The 15,904-nt window shown below is 54.6% G+C and overlaps 1 protein-coding gene and 1 long non-coding RNA gene across 5 annotated transcripts; one reads left to right on the top strand and one right to left on the bottom strand.

The window, feature by feature from the left end:
- Positions 1-15: 15 nt before the first annotated feature.
- On the top strand, positions 16-15,345 carry adgrg6 (adhesion G protein-coupled receptor G6). Of its 4 annotated transcripts, XM_085937604.1 has the most exons (29): positions 16-1,040; positions 1,730-1,803; positions 3,789-4,136; positions 4,207-4,349; positions 4,438-4,717; positions 4,968-5,141; positions 6,203-6,268; positions 6,458-6,520; positions 8,549-8,637; positions 8,834-8,886; positions 8,974-8,997; positions 9,082-9,233; positions 9,372-9,483; positions 9,834-9,922; positions 9,996-10,060; positions 10,116-10,252; positions 10,413-10,578; positions 10,688-10,819; positions 10,908-11,024; positions 11,112-11,157; positions 11,233-11,339; positions 11,671-11,798; positions 12,154-12,422; positions 12,747-12,849; positions 13,217-13,367; positions 13,511-13,643; positions 13,761-13,862; positions 14,128-14,271; positions 14,787-15,345. In XM_085937604.1, coding segments are annotated over exons 1-29 (3,600 nt in total). In that variant the 5' UTR covers positions 16-1,038; the 3' UTR covers positions 14,918-15,345. The 4 variants fall into 4 exon arrangements, 3 of the variants coding, with proteins under 3 accessions (XP_085793730.1, XP_085793729.1, XP_085793731.1); XM_085937603.1 differs by having other exon boundaries at positions 8,974-9,233; XR_015068888.1 differs by lacking the exons at positions 14,128-14,271; positions 14,787-15,345 and having other exon boundaries at positions 8,974-9,233; positions 13,470-13,643.
- LOC147041970 (uncharacterized) lies at positions 10,632-15,723 on the bottom strand. Its single transcript, XR_015068891.1, has 4 exons — positions 15,583-15,723; positions 15,144-15,201; positions 13,898-13,938; positions 10,632-13,663 (listed from the first exon to the last, which is right to left on the bottom strand). It is a non-coding gene; the product is annotated as an uncharacterized LOC147041970 (long non-coding RNA).
- Between the last annotated feature and the right edge of the window lie 181 nt (positions 15,724-15,904).

The following is a 15,904-nucleotide window of genomic DNA, read 5'->3' as shown; positions in this document are numbered from 1 at the left end:
GGAGGTGACCGCTGGGCGGCACGTGGAGCTTCTTGCCCATAGGGGGCGCCGCGCGCGCCGCTCTTGTTTGTCAACACCCGAGTGTGACGTTAGCAACCGCACTGGCCACACTTCTCCCTCTTACAAGCTAACGACTTGCCGGCGTGATTTCTTTCCTTTCCTCTGCAGATGTTCCAAATAAATCCACTTGAGCGGTTTGTGTTTTGTCGTCGACCATTTGTTTGTTTGTACCTGGAAAATGGCGCGATGGCCACCACCGTGCTTGGCTTTCAGTGGCCACTGCAAATGACCTTTTGCAATTCTGTTCCAAAGGTTCCACCTTGCCCTAAATTGTTAGCAGGTTTTGAGTGTTTTTCAGTTCTCCGCAGGACGGGTTTGCCACCCCGCCCGGCCCAGATTGTTGCGACATGTTCCACACAGCCAGTAGTAGCTAGAAAATCTCCTCTCTGCGCTCGCCTGCTTTTTTTTTTTTCCACTCGCATCTAGACGTCAATGCTTTGCTCGACGATGGCGGTGTGTCTTCTCCGCGTTCTGTTCGATTCTCAGCGCCTCGGAACGTTTATTTGTGGCCGCCTTCTGACTTTTACCTTGGAACTACGAGAGGCCTCTAATAAGACCGAATATCTGTTTGGATAACAGCTCAAGCTATCGAGAAAGGCCGTCTAGAACCGATTTGAGCCACTTTGTGTGCAGACTGTGATCGAATGGAACTCATTTGTTGTCCTAAGTACTAATGTGTGCTCTGCTCACTCGCAGTCGGGTGGTCGAGACCAGCGAATCAAACGCACCCTCCAGCCAGAGGCGCCTTGGTATCCCTCCCCTTGCTCGGCCCCCTCCCCACTTTTCCCCCCATCTTCACAGCTTGGCTCTGTGTGTGTCTGTGTGTGTGTCTGTGTGCGTGCGCGCGCACGCACGCATGCATGCATGTGCATTTGGACTGAAGAGTCCGACAGAAAGTTTTAGAAGAAAAGTGAGGAGGAGGAGGACCACGCTGTGTTTTGGAGGTGAAATGTGGCAGGACAGGAAGCGGCACTAGACATGTAAGTTTCTCTTGGTTACTCAACGCTTGATTTGAACAAAGATGTGTGTTGACTTTTTTTTACTAAACTTCATTTCATTGGCTAGCATTCTTTATTGTTTTGGCGGGAGTAACTCCTAATACTGTCGCACAACTTTTGGGACTCTTGAGACTCACACGCAAATGATTTCGTGACACTTCTACTTGATATTTGAAAAGATGAAAGAACAAGAGTGTCTGATCACAACTTCTCACCGTTCAATAAAAGTTGCCTGACTTTTTTTTAGTGTGTGTATGAAGGGGGGGGGGGGCTCCATGTTATAATTAAACATTTAACGGGTTACATTTGATTGCCGTTGTTTTTTTTGTTAAAGATTTGAGCCGAGCGTGAGCGGCGTGGTATCATCGAATGAGCTTGCAATTAAAAATGCTTTTTTGGGGTGGGGGGGGGGGTTGGCTGATTTCCAGCACAGGCACAGTGTGTACATGCCGATGTCGGAGTCGAATAGGCGACTGCGAGCGGCGGCTGTCAATCGCGTCCTTTTGGGGCGGGTCGTGGGCGGACAAAGATTTCTCTTGTTTGAAGGTCACCACCGCTTGACATATTCCACTCGGGAATATTCATCAAGTACGGGCGGCTTGATGTTATTCTAATGAGCCTCATGAATATTCAAGAAGCACGCACAATAACGTCCCTGCGTTTCTCCTCAGGGTGGCGAGCTGCCGAGTGGACGGGGCTGGGAGGCCCGCGGTCATCCTGATGTGGGCGGGGCTTCATGCGTACGGTAAGACGCTCGTATGGACAAGGGCCCGAGAATGTGTAGGGGCACACAGGGACCAAATAACCTCTCGACAAGCGTGCATTCGCACCTGTCGACACAAGCCCTGGGCACAAAATGGTTCCGAATGAGCTCCGAACCCAAAACCGTTACGCCGACCTAACAGCTTGGTTCCCTCGATCGTCGGTCCCAAAGCTTTTCTAGGCCCATTGCCAGATTTCCTTTGACACCGCGACTTGTCACGCACGTAATCCCCAAGTGATAGGTCATCAACATATGGATCACGCTTGCGTGTACAAATTCTGTTGAACTTTAAATGATAGCCAGTGCATAAAGGTTTTTGGGGCATCGTACATCGTCGCTAATCCGCCCAGACGAGCTCGAAGAATAAACTTGAACACAAATCTACTCCCTGCGTGAGCGCGCGCGTGCGTGCGTGTCTGTAATATATTTTCCATACCCCTTCAGCAGCCTCTGGCCAAGTACACTCGTAAAGTTCCCAGAAGTGCGTGCGCGCGCACGCGCACGCACGCACGCACGCACGCACGCACACACACACACACACACACACACACACACACACACACACACACACACACACACACACACACACACACACACGCTGCGCATTTTGTATGTGTGTGTGTGTGTGTGTGTGTGTGTGTGTGTGTTGGGTGGAAAGAACATTGGCCACATTCACGCACGCACAATTGCTCTCCTCACACTCCTAGGGGAGTGTTAAGACCCGCCCACTGCGTTAGAGTTGCAAGTTTCATTTTTGAGACAGTGCCTCTGACAACACGAGGTGACATTACCCAAAACGCAAACGCACGCACGCAATAACACACGTTGTTATGTGGGAGCATTTATCCCAGCTTCTGCTGCAAATTTCTATTTTGTATTTTTGTGACCATGCACAATATGGTGATGTCACTCTGCTCGCAAGCAAGCCTACCTCCTTGCAGCTGTTTGCTGACGTTCACGAATCCCTCGGTCGCGGCGCTCCCCCCTCGCCTCTCTGAGAATCGAGTAGGATTGAGATGCTCGTTGCCACGGCGACATGACCCCTCTGAGGCCGTCCAAACGCGTGACGAGCTGAGGGCGACTGACTCACCTTATGTTGGTACGTATGTGCGTAGGTACGTATGTGCGTAGTTACGCACGCGTAAGGTGAGTCGCCTCGCCCTGGCTGCCCCTGGTAGGTTGACATCGTAGTTTCACACCACTGGAGCGCCAAGTGGTGTCAATAATCCGCCTGCTGGAAGCGCTTTGAGTGTCTGCTTGTATAGAAAGGCGCCAATGCATTATTACGATTATGATTAGCCTCTCGGACTCCTTGCGTCACCCAGAAGTGAGCGTTGCTAGCAGCAAAGTCATTCAAATGTTTGTGTAAACATGCCTTTCATAACAGGATCAATTATAAGAAGTGTCTTAACGTACACGCACGCACGCACGCACACGCGCGCGCGAGCTTAGCCTGTACCGCATTAGCATTTAGACGAGGACACTCGTGAGGCGCGCGCACACACACATGCATGCATGCACGCGCGCGTCGCTAATTGTTTGTCATTGTCATCATAAGCACGTGTACTCGAATGGCACGCACACGTGCCCACAAACAGCCCTGATTTGTTTTCTAATCACACGTTGTAAATGTAATCACACTTCCTTGCATGTCTGTGCATGTGTGCACGGCAAGAAGCATTCTTTTTTATTTTTACAGTGCATGGGAGCGTCTGCAAGTGTGCGAGGCCCAACTCCAGTTTTCTTGCAGCTTGTTTCCTACTCTACTTCTGTCACCGCTTATCGTCCTCTCTTTATGGTTTTCTTGTCTCTGGTCTTATGATGTTCTAGTTTTCTTGTGTATTTTAGTCTTAGTCTAGTTTTATAGTGCTGTCCATTTTAACTTCTGGTCTTTTTCATGTGTGTTGTTTCTGGAATGCAACTTGTCATGCCTGTGCCCCCCCCCCCCCCCCCCCCCCCCTATACAGCTATCGGATGCGAGTGGTCCAAGTGCGGATTCGTGTCGACGGAGTCCGAGGGCCGGCTGACGTCCCCGTGTTACCCGAGCAAGTACGGCAACTCCCAGAGTTGCCGGTGGAGCCTGCGAGCACCGCCGGGCTTCGTCGTGCAGATCTCATTCGAGGACTTTGAGCTGGAGGAGGCGCCAGGATGTATCTACGACCGGCTCACTGTCGCCGCTGGCAACGGCAAGGTTAAGTTCTGCGGTCTAACGGCTGCCGGCCTGGTTCTCAACTCCAGCGGGAGCATCATGGACCTGGATTTCACTTCTGACTTCAGCATTCAGAAAAGAGGCTTCAGGATCAGCTTCAGACATGGTAAGTCGCCACGGCAGCTCGGGAGCAGCCTCTTTCTGCATCCTCGCTTGTTTTCTCTGCCCATGGGTAGTCGCCGTGGCATTGAGAAATCAGAAGGTCAGTGTCGCTGGCGGCAACGTGCCGGGGGCCCGAGTGTCAACTTCCGTTGCCGTGCCGATGCTGCGTCACCTAACTCTGTGCTTGGAGATGGAGCGAAGTGGGCCTCCGCAGCAGGTACGTACCACGGCGAATCCCACCTTTACGGATCGGCAACAAAGGCGCAGACGTGGCACTCGGACTGTCCCGACGGCGTGACGCGCAGGTGGAGTGGATCTTCACGTACAGTGACGCCGACGGCGAGACGGCGCTGGCGCTGGGAGCGCACCAAGGCCGCGTGGAAATGGTGCTGGAGGGTGTGACGTGCTCGCTGGACTCCATTGCGACGGCGGCCGACTGGACCTCCTCTATGGCAGGCTTGTGTGTGCTGTGGGCCTCGTCCAGCGGTCGCGTAGGCGTCTACTTTGACGGCAACCACTGGGCCAAGACCTGCTCGGACTCCGCCGGGCGCTCCGTTTCGGGCGGCGGCACCTTTCGCCTGGGAGGTGAGACGGTTTTCTCTCGCACAGGTGTTCACTGAATCTGAACCCTTTGACGCAAATGTTAAAGAGGCCGAAACCAGACTAACCGTACGGGAGGGGGAGATCGGTCAAAAGGGCAGAGGCGAGTCTGGAGCTGGCCGGCCAGCTGGCCGGCCTTTAAGCAACTCTACAATCTGGGATTCCAGGCTTGACCCTGTTCTGTGTACCCCCCCCAACAAGAGCACTAACGTGAGCTGTCGTGTGTGTGACCCAGGGCCGAGCAGCTTTCGGGGCAGCGTGTACAACGTTCGCCTTTGGGACTACGCCATGACGGTGCAGCAGCTCAACGCGCTCACTTGCCACGCGGCCGGAAACGTCATCGACTGGGACAACAGCTTCTGGGACGTGCCCCCTGGCCTGGCCCGGACGGACGGCACCCTAAGCTGCAGTGAGTCCTATTTATCTTTTGTCTCGCACGTTTGTCCCCGCAGTGGTTTCTCTCTTTTGACTTCCTCATTTTTCTTTCGTGTCTCTCCATTCTTGCATTTGTTTCGCTCTCGCCAGAGTTTCTCTTCGATTCGGCGGGTGACTCGCTCGCTTGTCGTTCTTTTTTTGTTTTTGCTTCCCACGAGTGTCTCTGGCGTCTCTCCCCGACAGTTTCTCTCTTGTCCGTCCTGCTCTGGCGACACGGCGCAGCAATGAAGTCACTTTGCCGTCCGAGTAAAAGCAGCATGGAAAATCAGGAGCGCATTCCTCTCGGATCCGCTCGCTTCTTTGTTCCGTCCTTTGGTTCCTCGTCTTCTTTGTTCGCTTCCGTGTGCGCTTTCTCGTTGTTGTCTTCTCGGTATATTTGTTTGCCAGTTGCTTTCCAGGAACGCCTCCTTGCTAATTCCTCCCTTTCCTCTGGTTTGTTTCTTTGAGCGCCTGTTTGTTTGCTCCTCTGCTTGCTTGCTTGTTTATTTCCCCCCGGTTGAGTGTTTTTTTCACGAGTTGCTTTGTTTGTTTCCTCATGGCGGCTTCCGCCTCCAAATGGAAGCAGCGAGGAAAATGACTTGAACATTCCGCTGGGCAGCTAAGCTAATGGAGTCCAGCTGCTCCCTTGAATTCTCACCAGACGATGTGCCGCTTGTGTGCGGACGTGCAGACGCGCACGCCAACATGTAACGCGCGCGTGCGCGTGTGTGTGTGCGCGCGCGCGTGTGGCCTTAAAAAGATGAAGAAAGAAATCATGTCTTTGTCATTTTATGCCAAAAGGGGTGTTCATTTCACGTTTGTCAAATGATCAAAAATGAAAAAAAAAAAACTCCAATTACATTTCAATTGCTTTGGCCCCTTTCACTTATCAAAAGACAATGCCTTAGTCACAACAAGTTGAGCCGGCTCAAGCAAGCAAAGGGCAAAGCTGACAACAGCGAGCGCACCTATGTAAACTTGCCGACTGCCGCGTTCCGTCGGCGAGGATGCCCTTTGAGCACGCGACGAGTACCGTGTCCTTCTTTTCCCGCTTAGGCATCTCCCTGCCCAGCGACGGCTCCGTCCACGGCAAATGCGACTCCTCGCGCCCGGGATGTCCAGGTAAGAAAAAGGAAGCGGACGCCAGCAGCGTGAGCGCCGCGCAGCCACGCTGGGGAGGGCGCTCGCTTTCACCCTTGTCCTGCGGTACACTGGATGCCGGGCGAGCGTGCGAGGGTGTCTGCGTGATGAAAAACAGCCCACGTTGGTCATCCCACTTGTCTTGTCTCTCCCCTTGCGACATTCCCGCAGCCGCTTCTTCTCCCGCTGGCTCCACTAACACCACCCATGCTACTAATGCAACACACACACACGGTAGGTAACGCATGCACGCGCCTAGCGCCACGCCACCCCCCTGTCTTCACCTTTTACCTCCTTTGTACCACTTTTCCAGCAGATGTTGAGGATCTTTTTGTTTTGCTCTTACCTCACGACCTTTCTCTCTCTTCTCAAGTGTAAATGGAATTTTGATTCTGGGCTCATGTGAGTAAGATTGGCAAGTCACTCGCCTACGTGCGGGCTCCAAAAGAACGATCGTGGGAATGGCTTGCTGACCTCCATCCACTTGGCTTCAATGACACAATGTTGACGCAGCAGAGTCTTTGTGGTGACCAAATGATAGTCTGTTTTTGATGGCTTTTGTTGACTTCTTCCTCCTGTGACCAGTGTACGTGCAGCGGGACAGGTATGGAAAACATGAGGTTGCGTCAGTATCGCCTGGCCCCTGGACGCGCAGCGCCCGGCCCCGCTTTGTCTCCACACCGGCCGCAAAGACGAGTTCCGGTGGTCCGGGACGCCGAGGGAGGAGGCACGCTGGTGTTTTTGGATTCCCCAAAGTACCCCCTCAGGAATCACCCCACTCACGGCACGTGTCTGCTCGCCCCAAAAAAGAAGCCACAACCTCCTCCACACCAGCCCCCCCTGGGCTGCCTGCCTTCCCACGACGATTGTCGGGTGGGCGGCGGCGGCGGCCCTTCCTGGCATTGGTCTCCACGCCGCTCAGGAAGCGTCCGGGCGGCGGTCGCTCACCTGCCGCCGCTACGGGAGCCCAGCCTGAGCAGCAAGCCACGGCCATCGTCGCTAAGCCTCTCGTGTCCCGAGCTAACTCCGTCGCTGGAACAGAAAGCGGAGCTCTCAGCCGGTGGGACGGAGCTTCAACCGTCCGGAGGTTTTCAAGCAGGACCGATCGCACGAGCGCCATTGACGCTTTTGTCCTGCCGCATTCGCTGCCTTTTTTTCTCCACGACTGGCCGCCCAGAAGCTCCTTGGCTGCTTTGACTGCTCCGTACATCTTAACTCCGCCCTCCCGTCGTCCGGACCGCCTCGGCCAAATACACGCCGGCATCCACGGTTCTTTCCCGGCTACGCCGAGCGGGAGCTTCGGAACTTCTCCGGCCATTGAATCGGAAAGAGCGACGAGAGCGCCAATCGATCAACTGACGGCAGCATCGGGCCGAGAGCCTTCGCTTCCTCTTCCCGCGACCGGCAGGGAGGCTGCGCTTGTGCCGCGGCGAGCCACCGCTTCCTCAGATGCTGGCCGGTCACTTTCCCATTTGTCAAAGGCACTTCCGGAGATGCAGGAGGCAGGGCCGGGACGGACGACAGCCTTTCGCATTGACTCCGCCTCCTACCGGCGTGGTTTGGCCATCCTCCCCAAACCTTCTCCACTTCCTCCTCTTTGGCATCAAAGCCCTCCTCTTCCTTATTTGACTCCTCTTTATCATGTAACCAGACCCCTTACCGCCAGGAATTCTCCCCTCCCTCTCTTGACTCCTGGGTCTTTGTCACCGCCTCTTCCACCTTTAACTCCACCTCTCCATCCTCCTGCGATCATCCCGCCCCCCGCACTACGCCCGCCCTCGGCGAGCGTTCCCGCCCTCGCATCGGTCACGCCTCCGAGCGCCGTCTCGTCCGCCCCCCCGCCGCCGAGCCCTATCCACGCGCGGCGTCCCCATAACAACACGGCTGCGAGCCTGTGGGGGGCGTTTCCATGCAACCACGGCCGTGACTGGACGAGGGACAGTAGGTCCTCATGACCCATTATCATTGTAATCCTTCCAATCAAGCTTTGAATTGATTTGGCCTTTTTAGTTGGCGCTTTGTGGGTGGTGTGACAGCTGTCTGTCAATCAACAGAATGGGCTGAATCTTTTCGCTACCGTCGACGTCGTACCACTCCTTCTCGTCTCCTTCTCGACTGCTTGTGTAGCTGCTGTAGAATGATGCTGGTGTGACATGCGGTGGCCCAAAGCAAACTTAGCAGCAGCTGTTTTGCAATAACCCAACAATCTTGGTGGAGTTGTGAAATGTCAGTCAAGTCCAACCAAGTCTTTTGTGTGCGCAGAGGCCTCATTCTACAGGCTGGCTTTGGCGGTGCACGATGGGAGCTCAACGCTGACTGGCGCAGACGTGGAGGAAGCTGTGGCCTCTTGGGTAAAGTTGCCGTTGAGCCACCCACCTGCGGTGGAGGCTAATGTTAGGCATACGCTAATGCCGGCTAATGCTAAGGGGATGCTTTGTTGGAGTGGGGCGCCCACTACTGTTAATGCTAATATTAGATGCGGGCCGATGCGTACGTCAGGTGGATGCGAACGTAGGCTAACGCTAGCGTGTGTTTTTGTCACGTCAGCTCAATGAAACGTTCCGCAACTGGACTCGCGCCCCCTCCGTGGACTCGCTCAGGTGAGTAGTGGAAGCTTAGCGGAGGACGAGATGTCAATGGCGTGTGCGTGGCGCACTAACCCGGACTTTTCATCTCCCCACACGCAGCGTCCGGCCCGAAGGTCACTCCAGGTCAAAGCCCTTTCCCGTCAGGTTAAGAGTCACGGTCACGACGTTGTTGTGCGCCGTTCACGTTGAGCCGGCGCTGTCCCGTAGCTTCCTGTGTCGCGCGCTGCTGCGCCACCACGACATCGCCGACGACCTCTCCCGTGTCCCGGCGGAGGTCCGGGACAGAATCTCCGGTGGCGAGCCTCGCATCGGCGCCGGTCTGGAGCTTGACGTGCACTCCGTTCTCGTCAGCCCCATGGGTAAGAGCGTTAAACACGCTGCCGTTGACGGCTTTGACTTCTTTCCTTCTTTGTTCTTGTTGGTGGTGTTTTGTTCCTTCCATCGTCCTGACTGACGGGAACATAACGTTGCTGTCGTTCCTTTTCCCGTCTTGCCAGAGAACTGCCCCGAAGACGAGGCGCTTCACTACCGGTGGCCCGAGAGCCGTCCCAGCGCAGCTCACTTTTTGCCTTGCTTCCCCAACAAGGAACAGAGCGCCACCCGCAGCTGGTAACAACAAATGCACGCATGCAGGCAGGCTAGCAGGCAGGCAGGCAGGCAAGCAAAAGCCAAAAAACACTCTGACATAAAAAGGACACATGCCTCTCTTCAAAAGCAACAAGTGTTTACTGTCAGTTCCATACAATATTTGTTTTGACCTCTCTGCGCCAATCCAAATTTAAGCCCAGCAAGAAACAAATGATGGCCCCAATGTCATCTTTCCAACACAATGTCACGGCCAACTTTATTCGGACGCAAGTCTGCCCGACGACAGGTCGGTCTGCATGCCGACCCGTAGAAAGACGAGGCAGGATGTGGCGTGGAGGTTCTGGCTAGCCCGTCTGTCTTTCTCTCCTCAGCTTGATCGACTTTGACAACTTTTTGTCTGTCTGGTCACCCGCCGACTTCAGCAATTGCACAGACATCGACGGCATCCGCGTTTCGGCAGGTAGTCCCCCCCCTACCCCCCGTTTCCCCACCCCCATCGGCGTTCCTAATCAACGGCCTGGTCTCGATTCCAGACAACGCGGCCGATGTGGCCGTGCAGCTCGCTGCCATCACCGACAACCGTCTGTCCCGGGAAGAGGTGAGCTCGCCTTCACGCCGCCGCCGGCCGGCCGGGCCTGACTTTGTGTGCGCAGGTGTCCAAAGTGGTGAGCAAAGTGCAGGAGCTGGTGGATGTGGCCAACATCAACACCAGCTTGGCCTCCACCGTAGTCACCATCATCTCCAATGTGATGAACAGCCCCCACAGCGCACTGGCACCCGCCTCGGACAGGTACCTCCCAACCCCGGCAGGCTGGCCCGGGTCCAGACACACAGTATTCTGGACGACATTCGCCTCGTACCTCGGAACCCCGCTGTACTCGGCCGTGCTGCGGACCCGAGTGGACCCGCGACGGTGCCGAGCAGGCGTGTTGACGCTGACTCGTTGTCAGGGCCTTGAAGGCGGTGGACCGTCTTTTGGACAAGTTGCAGTTCAAAGGCTCCAGCGTGAGCATCGGCTCTAGACGCCTGGCTTTGGGGGTGTCTACTTTCAACGCGTCCGCCTTCAACGGGACGTCCTTCAGCGCCTTCATCCCTGCAAACTCCACCGACCCTCAGGTGAGAGCGACCCCCCCCCCCTCACCCAACACCACCACCACACACACGCACACCATTGTGGCGGCATTGACAGCCTGACTGGCTTTGTGTTTGGCCCCGCCGCCTTCAGATTGACTTTGAGTCGAAGCAAATGGACTCCTTGGCTCAAGTGGCGCTCCCGGCCTTGCTGCTGTCAGGGGTGGAGTCTTCGGTGCCGACTCGCATCAACTTCCTGTTCTTCGGCGCCACCGGCCTCTTCCAGGTCACATTTCCACCCTCACGAGTGGGCGCAAAAGGCAAGCGAGCACTGTGGAGCTCTTGATTGTCACGCCCACCATGTCTTGTCTCAGCCGGAGCAGGATGGCCGCGCTCTGATCAGCTACGTGGTGGCGAGCAGCATTGTGAACCGCAGCGTCAGCAAGCTGAAGGAGCCCGTGGAGATCCGCATCTCTCATCTGGCGCCTCAAGTCAGTAGCCCTCTTTCTCTTCTTTCCCCCGAACGAGCGACTGACCGACCGACTGAGCGTTCATCTCATCTCCTCTCCTCCTTCCAGACCGTCCTCAGCCCTGTCTGCGTTTTCTGGGACTTCAGCATGAACGGTCAGTAATGAGGAGGCGGCGGAAAACTGGGTGGAGAGCCGAACTGATAGTGCGATCACGGTGTGCTTTTGCTAGCTGGCGCCGGAGGCTGGAATGGCGACGGCTGCCGCGTGTCTGCAGAATCGGGTGTCAACAAAACCGTTTGCCTGTGTGACCACCTGACCCACTTTGGCATCCTTATGGTGAGTTCTGCGCCCTGCTCACGCTTTGCCCGGTTCGAATGAAGTCGAAGTGGGTGTACCGCGCTTGTCTAGGGCCGCCGTGGCAAACGTCTCCTCTTTGGGAAGTGTGATGTGACGGCAAGCGTTTTTGTGAAGGAACCCGATTGTGATGTTCAAAATCGGAGCCCCTTTCCTCAGCTCAGCGCTTCCGAGAGAGTCAGTCCGTCTTTGACAGCCCCTTTCCTAAACTTTGCGCTTCCGATAACAGCTGGCTCAGCCATCTGTTGTCTGGTTTGAGTGGAAATCCACTCCTGAAGTGGTTTGCGCTGATGTGTTTTTTTGTTTGTCTTAGGACATTTCCGGAGTGTCTCCGCACATCGACCGGCGTAACAACCGCATCTTGACCTTCATCACCTTCATGGGCTGCGCTGTGTCAGCCGTCTTTTCGGCCGCCACGCTGCTCACCTACGCCGCCTTCCAGTGAGTTGCCGAGCTCCGCCTGCCCGTAGCACACAAAGTCGGCATTCACGCGCATTCAAACTACCGCTGCTGCTTCTTGCCCTTATTTCGGACGCGAACGCCGCTCGGCATATGGTGGTGCGTCTAAATTGGGTCTCGGGCCGAGTATCGCGAGTTGGCGGGAGGTTAGGCATCTCAAACAAGCACCTGATGCCTGCACTTTAGAGGGAAAGGTTGACGCGACTTCCCGGGACTTTGCAAGCGCAACCTCGTAAGCTCGCACTCGGCGGGTCTTCCGTCGAATGCCGCCGCGCCACGTTTGACTCGAGGCTGTTGCATTGTCCCGGACTCGAGCGTGCCCGCCCGTCTTGTGCAGGAAGTTGCGTCGAGATTACCCGTCCAAGATCCTGATGAATCTCAGCGCGTCGCTACTGCTCCTCAACATGAGCTTCCTGCTCAACGGCTGGCTGTCGTGGCAACGGAGCGAGGCGCTGTGCCTGGCGGCCGCGGCGCTGCTTCACTACTTCCTGCTGACATCCTTCACGTGGATGGGCCTGGAGTCGGTGCACATGTACATTGCGCTGGTCAAAGTGTTCAACACCTACGTGCATCGATACATCCTCAAGTTCTGCCTGCTGGGCTGGGGTGAGTCTCTTCTGGCCTGTGCCATTTAGTTTGTCGCCCTGATAAGCAGCCGCAGGCAGACAGGCACGCGCTTGAATTTTGAGCTTCATTTCACATTGTGGCCTATTTTTGAAATGAGTCAGAGGAGAACGCCACAACCCGGCACACTCGAGTAAGAAATTGACTTGTGGGCTGGCGTGCACTAGTCAACTTTTTCCGCGCACTCCTTCTCAGGGCTCGAAACTAAATGGTCCAATATGGCCTCGCCTTGCTTTGCCTGTCAGCCTACCCCCTCCAGCGGGGGCCACAACACCGGCGTGCGCCGTCATTCTCTTGCGCTTACAGGCCTTCCCGCCGTGCTCGTGGCATTGGTCCTGGCCGTGGACAAGCGCTCGTACGGACCTCAGGAGTACGGCGGACACTTTGGCGGCGACGGATCGTCACAGTTGTAAGTTTGGATGGACGCGAGTCCGGTCCTCCAGAAGCCCTATCCTGCCCGTTTTATAGATGTTTCCCGTATTCCAGTGGTCGGGATGGTTATCACACTCGTCTGACGCGGGAAAACAGGCAGGAGAGTGGCTCTCGAGGACCGCAAAGGAATTTGGATGTCATCGAGACATTGAGATAAGGCTAAGATATTGTTCGCTGGTAGGCCATGAAAATCAATTGCTGCAGTCTTGATTCATTTGTACAATTAGTTTGCCACTGATGTCGCTGAGTTAGAATACAGCCCAAGATTATCAAATTTGTGAAAGCATGGGGAGGGCGCACGAGGCGCCACCGGCTCTCCCTTGACACACGTGTTCTCTCCTCAGCTGCTGGATCCGTAGTGCTCTGGTGTTCTACACGGCGTGCGTGGCCTACTTCTGCCTGGTCTTTCTGCTCAACGTGGCCATGTTTATTGTGGTCATGCTGCAAATCTGTGGGCGCAACGGCAAGCGCGGAAACCGCACGCTGCGACAGGAGGTGCTGGAGCTGACGCGCCGCCGCTGACGCGCCGCCGCTGACGCGGTGCCGCGTCTGAAGCAGGCACCGCTGAAGCAGGCACTGCGCTCGCCTCCTTGTCAGATGCCTCGTTCCCGTGGTAACGGAGATTGTGCGGCTCTCAGGTGGTCCGCAACCTTCGCAGCGTGGTCAGCCTGACCTTCCTGCTGGGGATGACCTGGGCCTTCGCCTTCTTTGCTTGGGGCCCGGTCAGCCTAATCTTCGTCTACCTCTTTGCCATCTTCAACTCGTTGCAAGGTGACACCACTCCACTCGGGCTGTCCCGTAGAGACAAAATCAAATCATGAATGCAGCATGACAAGCGGGACTCACGGCTGCTTCTTCTTCTTCTCCTTGTGCTGAATGCACACGCAGGACTCTTCATCTTCTTTTTTCACTGCGCCCTCAAAGAGAATGTGCAGAAGCAGTGGAGACGCTCGCTTTGCTGCGCTCGCTTCAGACTCTCGGACAACTCCGGTAACCTCCGAAGCCTCCGTCGTCATCATACACACCTTCACCGTCGTCAAGTCCTGCGAGGAACTTCTTCCGGGACCTTTGTAAAGATGGAAAATGATGGAAATGTTACAATATGCCGCGACTTTCACGTGGGTCTTTTCCTCCCCGCGTTCCAAGCAGCGTCTCGGATAGGCGTGCATTGCATTTATGGGAAAACGTGTCACCGACGGACGGACGGACGGACGGGGGGGGTGTCGGGGCTCACTTGACTTCACTGTTTTGTCAGACTGGAGCAAAACGGCAACCAACAACACTAAGAAGGCAACGTCAGAGCAGGCCGCCCAGTCCTTGTCGTCGGGCTCCTTTGGCTCCAGCGCTCCCCACTGGACCTCCAAAGCCAAAATCTCACTGACACCTTTCAGCAATTCAGGTACGTCTCTCTCTCTCTCGTTGTCTCACGCTCTGTCACTCTCGCGCAGACACGCATTTACAATGAATATGGCCGTCTTGGACTGTTGAGATAAGATTCCAGTGAATTGACATCCAACTAATGGAATGAATGATCAGCTGTTTGGTGAATCAGAAACAACAACCTTCTGTATATGTGTGACCATTTGCGAACAAATTGTACAAATGGACGGACAGCGAATACAGTATGTAGTATGTGTTGTGAAGTTGTTTCTGATCCTCGTTGGGTCCTACCTCTCTTTGTGAAGGCAAGCCGCAAAAGTTGTTTAAGTTCATCGACACTTATCGTAGACGACAGTTTCTCGCCCCAAATCTGCAAAGACGTTTTTTGGAGTCTTTGCTAGTGCCACGGCTGGTTGCCCGATCGCTATGCTGCTTCTACAGCACGACTACCTGCCTGCCGGAGTGAGATTTCCAACACCTCCCCAACCGATATGGAGTCGTGCTCACCCGTTTGCATCGTCTTTGTGTCTGCAGAGAAGCAAAATCAGACCGGGCCCCTTTCCTCTAAGGCGCAGCCCATCATGTCGTCTTCATCAGTCCTTCCCGTCGGCCAGATGATTGACAAGGTCAAAGGTTACTGCTCAGCGCACACCGACGGCTTCTAAAAGCACACGCAAGCCCCGCCCCCCGTCCAGACAACCACGCCCTACCGGACTATCATGATGTTACAGCCAACTGGAAGCGGCGACGTGGCGTGAGCGAGCGCCAAACAAATTCTTCAGCAGCGTCCAGATACTGCCTCGCTAAAACATTATGCTAAAGCAGTATGCTAAAGCATTATGTTTGATACTGCCGCATAGAAATAAAGAAGACAATTTTCATTTACTCAACTGTTGTCTCCATTTGGACCGTGTCCAAAGCCACACCTGGCCACCACCGAGCGCCGCCCCTGACAGGGATAACAATTAGGGGAGAGAAATGAACAACTGCAAGTTGGTCTATATTCTCCTTTTTCTATGATTTTCAAAGTCAAAGTCTGCTTTATTGTCAATTCCTTCACTTGTCACAGCAGCGTACAAGAGTGCAAGAATACAAGAGACAAATGCCAAATGTAAAAATGGATAAATAACAGACAAAAGTAAAATCTGAAAAGGAACCACACAAAACTAAAATAATCAACTCCGCTTTTGGTCCGGACCAAACAAGCGGACTAAAATACTCTTGTCTGGTCTGAATAAACCCCGAGATAAGATATCCTTAATAAGATAACAATAAAAATATTCTTAAGGTATATACATACAGACAAGAAAGACAAAATTATTACACGTACTAAGAACGGTGTCGAACCAGCTCCTCTTGAATATGAGGCGAGGGCTCTTGTAACTCTGCCGTTATGTCGACGGATATAGACAGTTTTTTTTTTTTTAAGCTTTTTTAGCGTTATTGACTTGTCACAGTCGTGACGCGGAGATGCCGTCAATGGGCGGAACTTCCGCCGAGATTCAAATCCGTAGGCGCAGCTCGCAACACGGAAGTAGGAAGTGGGAGAAAAGAAAATGCGCAAAAACGGGGGGGGGGGGGCAACGAACGACGACGTCGAATTCGGCGTCTGCTGCCAGCCACAAATGCCCGAATTTCGACAATTTTCCCTG

This window comes from Syngnathus leptorhynchus, chromosome 18 (assembly GCF_054491065.1).
Source record: "Syngnathus leptorhynchus isolate UIUO chromosome 18, UIUO_Slep, whole genome shotgun sequence".
Classification (NCBI taxonomy): Eukaryota; Metazoa; Chordata; class Actinopteri; order Syngnathiformes; family Syngnathidae; genus Syngnathus; species Syngnathus leptorhynchus.
Note: the sequence above shows the minus strand (reverse complement) of the source record. Positions and strands in the feature narration are given on the sequence as shown.

Coding starts and splice junctions, on each gene's coding strand:
- adgrg6 (XM_085937603.1), top strand. Junction 1,804..3,788: donor GGCGGGGCTTCATGCGTACG/GTAAGACGCTCG, acceptor CCCCCTATACAG/CTATCGGATGCGAGTGGTCC. Junction 13,863..14,127: donor CAGACTCTCGGACAACTCCG/GTAACCTCCGAA, acceptor CTGTTTTGTCAG/ACTGGAGCAAAACGGCAACC.